The sequence below is a fragment of the Alligator sinensis genome, unplaced genomic scaffold (genome assembly GCF_000455745.1).
Source record: "Alligator sinensis unplaced genomic scaffold, ASM45574v1 scaffold647_2, whole genome shotgun sequence".
NCBI classification, from domain to species: domain Eukaryota; kingdom Metazoa; phylum Chordata; order Crocodylia; family Alligatoridae; genus Alligator; species Alligator sinensis.
In genome coordinates this window covers 4,364,462-4,372,851 of record NW_005841832.1, presented here as the reverse complement: position 1 = coordinate 4,372,851, position 8,390 = coordinate 4,364,462, and the positions used below count along the sequence as shown (strand labels likewise).

General features: G+C 55.1%; 1 protein-coding gene across 3 annotated transcripts in view; it reads left to right on the top strand.

Moving 5' to 3' along the window:
• Positions 1-4,627: 4,627 nt before the first annotated feature.
• CNOT3 (CCR4-NOT transcription complex subunit 3) overlaps positions 4,628-8,390 on the top strand; it is a 15,772-nt gene continuing 12,009 nt past the window's right edge. The window contains exons 1-6 of one of the 3 annotated variants that reach the window (XM_006014974.3): positions 4,628-4,646; positions 5,838-5,912; positions 6,268-6,335; positions 6,428-6,502; positions 7,229-7,318; positions 8,368-8,390. The exon at positions 8,368-8,390 is cut by the window's right edge and continues 124 nt beyond it. In XM_006014974.3, coding sequence (XP_006015036.1) covers positions 5,888-5,912; positions 6,268-6,335; positions 6,428-6,502; positions 7,229-7,318; positions 8,368-8,390 — 281 coding nt within the window. In that variant the 5' untranslated portion in view covers positions 4,628-4,646; positions 5,838-5,887. Of the gene's footprint in view, positions 4,647-5,571; positions 5,590-5,837; positions 5,913-6,267; positions 6,336-6,427; positions 6,503-7,228; positions 7,319-8,367 lie in introns of those variants that run through there. The other 2 variants (XM_025197097.1, XM_025197092.1) reach the window with 2 other exon arrangements.

Below are 8,390 nucleotides of genomic sequence, written 5' to 3'. Positions count from 1 at the left end.
GGGGGGCAGAGAGTCGAGGGAGGCTGCGGCAGGGCAGGGGGCGCTTGGCTCTGTGGAGTGAAGGGAGCTGCCCCCAGCACAGGAGTAGCTGGAGTGGGCGCTGGGCTGGTGGCTGCGGTCCTGGACCTGGGTGGGCTCCACGGGCCCCTGGAGGGGAATGGCCCTGCCCCACTCCTGAGCCACCTGTGCCCCTCGCCCTAGGGCAGCATTGAGGTTGGCATCTTTTAGAGAGAAAAGCCTCTGACCTGTTCCTGCCACCTTGGACCAAGCAGGAGCCCAAGTGCCCCAACATGGTCTTGGGCTCGGACAGCTCAGAGCAGGGGTGGCCAGCTTGTGGTACTGGTGGTCCCTGGTGCTGTTCTTGGCAGATCAACAGCAGGTGGAAGAGCAGCAGATTGGGCAGGGAGCATAGGGAGGGAGCAGAGCTGCAGGTCAGGCAGGGGGAGGTGATCAGTGTGGCACTTGGGGAGGGCATGGGGATAACTTGTAGCACACCTGCCAGGCCCCTGTTTGCTTAGACTGCCCCTTCACCTGCTTCCAATGAGCTGCATGAGTTGGGGCCTTTCTGTGCTGGGGAATTGGCCCCCACCTGGCTCCAAGTTAGAGGGACTGACTGGCTGGTGGAGAAAGGGGCAGGGGCTTTTGCCTCTAGGTCTTCCACATCTGAGTTCCAGCCCCCTCCCTGTGGTTCTCAGCCATGTCTGCCTGCATAGCCCCAGCCTGGGAATGAGGTACAAAACTCCCTTTGAAAGTATTATCCAATTACAAATGCACCCAGGCCAGCCCTAGCTCTTCTGTTGTCTGTGTCCAGGCTTTGAGTAATGATGGTATCCATACTGGGGGGTGTTCAGTGCTTTCCTTCCAGGGCCTCATAGCAGTTCCCAGAGCAGAGGACATATCACTGACCCCTTTTTACAGATGGGGAAACTGGGGAAGCGAGGACAGGGACCTGTCTAGTCCCAGGGCTCCCCAGATCTGATGGGAGGGCTCTGACCCTTAGGCCACAGCAGTACTGTCTACGTCAACAGTTCCCAAAGTCTGACAGATTGTGCACCACCAGTTTAAAATGATACAACCTTAAGTACCACCAGCAAACTTTTGTCATATAAAATAATAAAGCTGTTAGTGTGTACTACTGACAGGTTGTCTGTGTACCGCTGGTGGTACCTGTACCACAGATTGGGAACCGCTGGTGTCTTTCCTCTCTGTCCCCAATTCAGGTCCCCCCTCCCCTGTGCTTCTCAGGCTCCCATCTTTCACACCAGTCCTCTCCCAGAAACTCCCACACCTAGCACTTTCCCTCCCATCAGCACTTGCCAGCTAGAAATCAAAGCCATTGGTAATAAAGTCTGGTCACCAGCAGGGCACCCAGCTCCATGGCCTGCTGGTTGCAGCATTGGTGTAAGCTAAGTGGAGGGAAATAGGGTCCCCACCGGAGAAGGCTTAGATATCCAGGAAGCAAGAAAGGCAGCTTGGCATTGGAAACTTGATATGTGGTTGCTTGGGCTCCCTTCTCAACTGTGGCAAGTTGCTGTGGGTTCATCTTCTTCCATGATGGTTTTGATAGGGCCCCCAAGATGCCCTGTGTGCTTCTTGGGCATCACTCCTGGAACATGGCTGTGAAGTTGCCCTGGGGGTGCCCCTGCCAGCACTTAGTCCTTTGGAGACAGCTCTATAGAGCAGCAGCAGCAGGCACCTGGTTGGACTCTACTGCCTCATTCCCAGGTTTGGCATTAGTGTACAGGACCAGCCATGCCAGGCCTTTCAGTGGTATGCACAGAAGAGCTGTGGAGATGATGTAGTTGCACAGATGGAGATCTGGAGACTCAGGGTAAAATGAGGGCAGCCACCTGCAAGTGTTTTAGCTTGGAGTTCTTCCAGGCAGTCACCTTCTTATTGGGGCTCTGGCACAGAGCGGCACAACTGCTGGGAGAGGCCCTGGCAGGGCCCTCCCTGCCATCCCTGTGCCAGTGCCAGTGCCTGGCACAACAGGGCATCCACTGCCCCCACTCTTGGTGACTGCAGCTGTATAGCATGAAGCCTGTTAGACATGACTGTTGTCTGGCCAGTTAGTGAGTATTTAAGAGGTGTTTGTATGAGTGTGGGGTCTGGTAGCTCCCAGTGCCTATCTGCAACCCTCCCCACCCATGCTGTGGGGTGTACAAACAGAACAAAGAGACCACTCTCTAAGTACAAGCAGTAGCTTAAGGATGGGCAGCTGAGAGGAGTACTGCTTAAGGAGGGACATGAAGGAACTGCCAGATTGGAGCTGTCCCCCTCTCCTCCCCTCCTCCTGCTCCAGTAATAAGGCAAGAGTCTACTTCAGTGAGCAAAGGACATTGTGTGGAACATAATTCTTTGGGGAGGGAGCAGCAGAGGCTGGGTCTGTTCTAGGGGATGCCAACCTGTCATTTGCTGCTGAAAACAGGAGGTTTTTCTGCCCCCTTGAAATGATCATTTGAGGCAGCCATGGTCAGCGTGACAGGCAGTGATCCTCATCCCCCTGGCAGATGAGCATTGCAGCAGTCAGAGGAGGGTTCTGGGCATCTACTCGCATCTTGGAAATCTCAGCTGAGGCCTCCACTCTTGCAGCCAGACCACCAGGCCAGAGCCGCTCTCATGCTGTCCAGGCTGCAGGCTTGGTTGTCAATACGGTTGTTTTATTCATTTATTTATATCTGCTTACAGCCCTTGCTGGGGTAACCAGCCTGCCCCCCAGAGAGCCTCTCCACAGGTTGTGACCAAGTTGTGGGCAGCAGTAAGAGCTAAGGCTAAGAGTAGGATGTTCTTAAAAAAACCCCCAAACAGTCAGTGTCAGGTCTTGTCTGCCTTGGGCTACATTGATCCAGAGAGTGATTCCCAGCTAGCAGCCTGTATGGAAATTGTTATCCTGGAATAAGTCTGCTCCCACGCCCCAGTGCTGGATTCGTGTCCATATAACAGAGCAGTTCCATTCTAGCCAGGTTACAGGAGAGGGCAGTGCTCAGTCCTGCACAGAGGAATCCAGGTCCTTTCCACATGCTCTACCAAACCCCCCACTCTCCCCCACCTGCAGTTGTGAGTGTACAGTGAATTATACAACAGCAACAGACAAGCCCAAGCCCTGGCCCATGACTCCACTCTCTGCCACACACACACACTCCTTGCTCTGGAGGCCTTCCAGGTTTAAGAGACTGTTGTGACCTCACCAACAGGCAGGTGGAGGCTGCTGGCTGGGGTGCTGCCTTGAGACTCAAAGACCGGTTTCCCTCAGCCAGCTTTGGCAGGTCATGGGTGCTCTCTTCCTCAAGGCAGCCGAGGATCCTCCCTCCCCTCAGCAGGTAAAACCATTGCATCTGGGACACTGACGCGGGCAGCCACAACCACTCAGGAGAGCCATCCCATATGGAAGGACTGGGAGCAGGCGATCACCCTCGTTTTCCAGTTTGTCCTAATGGCATCTGATGCCACCTTCTGGATAGGCTATTTGGGACCAGGGGCTGGATCCAGAGAGTGCAGCATTGTGGTCATACCCTCTCCTTCAGCTGTGCAGCATGGGCATGAGGAGCAATTGGAGCTCACCCACCCGTCTGTCAGTGTAGCTCCTGATGGAGCTCCACAAGTGCTGAGTCCACTGCCATTCACCCTACCTTGCAGCCTGGATGGTTAGAAGCCTGGGGACCATCAGGGTGGGATGGAGAGAGGGAATTAGGATCTGCATCCTGTTTTTATGCAAGGGGTTGGAGTGGAGGGAGATGCCTTCCACCAGAATTTGCTAAAACCCCCTCCCGTCTTCAGTACAGGCTTGCTGAACAGCCCCAGGCCTGGTTAGGCCTGGCCTCTTTTAGGCCATGTTCCCAGGGAAGGGTAAGGGCTTGTCTCCAGGGTGAGAGAAGTTGGCCAGCCCAGCTGGTGTTGAACAGGCTGTGCTTGAGAAGGGCCCAATGTGGTGCCTGTCCCAGCCCACAGGTCTGCTCTGCACTAGGTAGCTGGCAGTAAGACTTGCCTTGGCTACCACAGATTCTTGCATGTCCACATACATGCTGGGATCCAGGGCTTTGCAGGCAGAGCAATGTTGACTGACCATGCAGGGCAATCATGCACACTAACCTTACACCACGTCTCCTAAAGGCTGTGTGCCACAGGCTGAGTGCGCATCTTCTCTAGAGCGGTTACCATTAGAGCTGGGGGGAAAGAAATGGGGTTTAATGGATCAGAAGTGTGGGGAACTGGCAGCTGGGGCTCCTGGGTTCCATCTTAGCCCTGGAAAGGCAGTAGGGTCTAGGGCACAAGGCAATGGTTGGAGAATTCGTGGGCTCTTCTCCCACCTGCTGTGTGACCCAAGATACCTTCCCAGCCCTCCATGTTCCTCAGCTTCTGGGTCTGTAACTTGGGCCCAGCACCACTTACCTCCTTCAGGTGGCTTTATGCAAAGGGACCAAGAAGCACTACAAGCTGCTCTCTGTAACAGCCCCAAGCAGAGGTCTGTAGCCCACCACCTACTCTTTATAGGCCAGGGCCTTTCCCAGAATCCCTTGCATCAGTGGGGGCTCAGGCTGGGGGAGGGGCTCTCTGCCCCCTGGCTTCCTCCCAGTCATGTGCCACCTTCACCTGTGCAGCAGCCCTCAGCACGGCTCACAAAAGTCCCAGAGCCAAGCTGTCTGCAGGTAAGCAGGAGCTGTAGACCTCCCATGTATGGTGTCATGTCCTGGGGATCCCTGTGGCCCAGAAAGCATTGTTAGGAGCTGGGGGGGGGAAGAGGGATCTTTTTGTCCCCTGGGGAAAGTCCCTGACATGGCCCCTTCCCTCCTGGGGGTACTGGTAGTGGTAATAACTGTCCACAGCTTGTGTAGTCCTGCCTAGACCCCTCTGGGGGCAAAAAGGGGTAGAAACAGCCCTCCCCATCTGGTATAAGGGACTGGCTGCCAATAGAGGGCACTGGGGCTGTTCTCTGTCTGCGCAGACACTGGAGCTGCCCCAAGGTGGTTCAGGCCAGGGCCTGGATTGAATGCTGGCATGATGGGGCACACAGCTGACATTCCCCCCTGCCCAACCCTGGGAATCAGGTCCAAACCGGTGCAGGAGCTATGCCTTGAGGAGGGGGCCCATCTGTCTCCCAGTAGCAGGAGCCAAACAGATTCCAATTCTTAATCAGTCTCACTCACCTCAGCCTTGGGGGCCTCATGAAATCTCCCAGGCTCTGGGAGGTTATGGTTCTTTCCCAGCCACAGCAGGCTCCTGCCAGCTCCCTCCTTGCTCCTCAGCAGAGAGAGTCTGTAGTCCAAGCATACATCCATTTGGTCCCCACAGCGCTACCATTACTCCCCAGCCGCTACTGCTGCCATGGCCAAAGCTTCCTACTCACATCGCTAGTTTGGGGACAGGGATCTGTAGGCAGGGAGGGGAATGGATCCCACTGGCACCCATAGAGGTCAAGACAGTTGCAGGTAGTTTGTAGGCTGCCTTACTTCTGGGTAAATGAGGTTTTGGCTTCTAGCATAAGAGAGGGAGAGTGGGCAGCACTGCTCCCTGCTGGTGAGGGTGGGGGAAATGGGTGCTGCTTCTTCCTGTTGATGTATAATGAAGCAATTAGTGGTCATGATGCAGCAGGTACTGAGGCCTGACTTTAATACTGGCTTAGTGTATGGGATATGGGGCAGGGATCTTTCCCTGCTAAGAGGCACTGATCCAACACCAGGGCAGGGCAGATGGGAAGGGGGCAAGGATCAGTCCTCTGTAGGGGGCGCTAGCCCCAGGATGGGGGAACTTGTGGAGTGATGAATGGGGCAGGGCCTTGCCTTGGGGTGTATAGCCAGAGCAGGCTGCTCAGGGTAACCTGCTGTTTTTAATTCTTCTAGTATCGGAGCTTTATAAAGTATGAAGAGAGCCCCTCTCTAATGCAGGAAACATGGCTGATAAAAGGAAACTACAAGGTAAGAGCCCAGCCCCAGGGAAGGGAGGGGTGGAGGTAGTATTGAGGTAAAAATTCCTCAGTCTTGTGGGTAGGAGCCCAAGTGCCTGAATTCTCTATCCAGCTCTCAAAGGGAATGGGGTCTAGTGGGTTTATAAGAGGGCCAGGAACCAGGACTCCTCAGTTCTCTTTCTGATCCAAATCACAGTACGAATGCCTTTCTCCCTGGGGAGTTTCTGGGCTCTTTTAGCCTGGAAACTGGGCTAATGAAGGGGTTGGTGGGGAGGGGCAGGGTCAGGTGGTAGTAATTGGCCCAGCTTTGGCTGGGCCTGGATTGGGGCCTGTCCTTCTCCACACCCACCTCCTCTCTGCCCCAGGTGAAATTGATCGCTGCCTGAAGAAGGTCTCTGAAGGAGTAGAGCAGTTCGAAGACATCTGGCAGAAGGTGAGAAGCACCTCACTAGGCCTGGCCTGTTCCCCTTCCCTTTGCTTCACCCTGCCCCTTCCCATCTCACCCTCTTTCTGTCTGTGGAACAGCTCCACAATGCAGCCAATGCAAACCAAAAGGAGAAGTACGAAGCAGACTTGAAGAAGGAGATCAAGAAGCTCCAGGTAAGGAGTGTTCTATCTCTCTTCTGCTCCCAACAAGGAGCTGCTCATCCAGCCAGAGCTCTCAGTTTTTGCAAAGCCAGTGGGATACAGCTCACCACCATATGTCAGGGCACTTGAGGAAGCACCTACCAGCCCAAGACAGGATAAATATGGCTTGATAGAACCCAGGAGTTCTGAATCCAGGTCCCACTTGCTTTAATTAGTAGCCCCTGCTTTTCTCCTTTCCCTGAGTGCTGGGCATAGAGTCCAGGAGTTCCGACTTCCAAACTCTTCCCCTTCACCTGTGCTCTAACCTGTTAGAACTCACTTACCTCCCAGAGCTGGGACAAATAACCCTGGAGCTCTGGTTCCTGGTCCCCCTGCTGTAACTCCCTAGACCCCATTCTCCTCCCAGAGCTTAAGAGAATTTTGTTTCTTAGTTTCCTTCTGCTCTTATTTTACCACCTTTCCTTATTCTTCAGCAAGATTTTTCCTATTCTAGTCTGGAGATCATGAGATCCCCTGCCTGTGCAGTAGCAGCTTTCTTCCCTGTTCAGGGGAGCCCAGCAGTGGCTCACATCTGGTGTTCCTGTTTGGACCTGAGTCACTGGCCTTGATGCTTCTTGATCCAGAGCCCAGTCATCTCCCAGGAGCTCTTGTTGGGGACAGTGCTGAGTGATGGTTGGGGCTGCGGGTCTCCATATCCCTCCATATCCCTCTGCTGATCTCCCCCTTCCATCTCTGTAGAGACTGAGGGACCAGATCAAGACCTGGGTAGCTTCAAATGAGATCAAAGACAAGAGGCAGCTGATAGACAACCGGAAGCTCATTGAGACGGTAGGGGTTGCATGGGGGCAACAGCCCTACCACCTCTAGGCTAGCAGAGCTCCTTCCACAACCTAGCAGGGAGGGGCCCACTCTGACAGGCTTGGGGCAGTAGCAGCAGGTTTTGTGGGTAACTTCACACCTGGTAACAGGCATCTGCATTGGGAAGGGGTGGGGCTGTTGGTAGATCCACAGAGGCTGTTGGTCCTGACTTGACCTCTTAGAATTAAGTGGGGGAGGGCAGGCTGACCCAGCCCTGGGAGATGGGACCTCTGCTGGGTGGATCCAGTGTTGCAGAAGAGGGCTGGGAGAACTGGGCAGCCACCTCCTGCCTTCCCACAATGCCTTGTCTCCTGTCCCTGGGTTGCTCTTAAAAAACAGGATCCTCTCCCCTAACCTGCAACCAGCCCTTTTGCCCTTACAGCATCCATACTGCAATCCCTTTGGGTGCTATTCCCTGGCTTGGTTGGGGCTGCTGTGGGTGAGGGAGGGACAGGTCCAGGGAAGACCAGTCTTCAGAGAGCTTAGGGACCATGAGAGGAGCTAGGGTCCTGCCCTAGGGCAGTTGAGAACATCTAGAGAGGGGAGACTTCCTCATACCCTAGGCATTAGGCTAGAATACAAGGGCCAGCTTGGGCCTGAGGACGTGCCCCCCCCCCCCCGCCCCGCGTTTGGCCTGAGGACTGTCCCCCCCCCCCCCGGCCCCCCCGGTTGTAATTGGCCAGTTGGCAGTGTGACATCATAAGGGGCAGCCAACTATCTGGCAGGGCAAGGGTGGTGGGCATGGAGCCTGGGCAGAGGCTGCTGGGCCTGTGTGGCCAGAGCAAGAGCCCCTGGTGGGAGAGTGACAGCATAGAGTAGTGGTAAGAATGGTGAGATCAGGACTCCTGGGTTTTGACCCAGCTCTGGGAGGGGAGTGGGGTCTGCTGGGTTAGAGTGGTCAGGGGGTGGGATCTGGGAGCTAGGATACCTGGGTCTCATCCCAGCTCTGGAGAGGGTGTAGTACTGAGTTGGGGAGCAGGGGTTCCAGGATGCTTGGGTTCTGCCCCACCTCTGGGAAGGAGCATTCCCTGTTCTCTGTCTG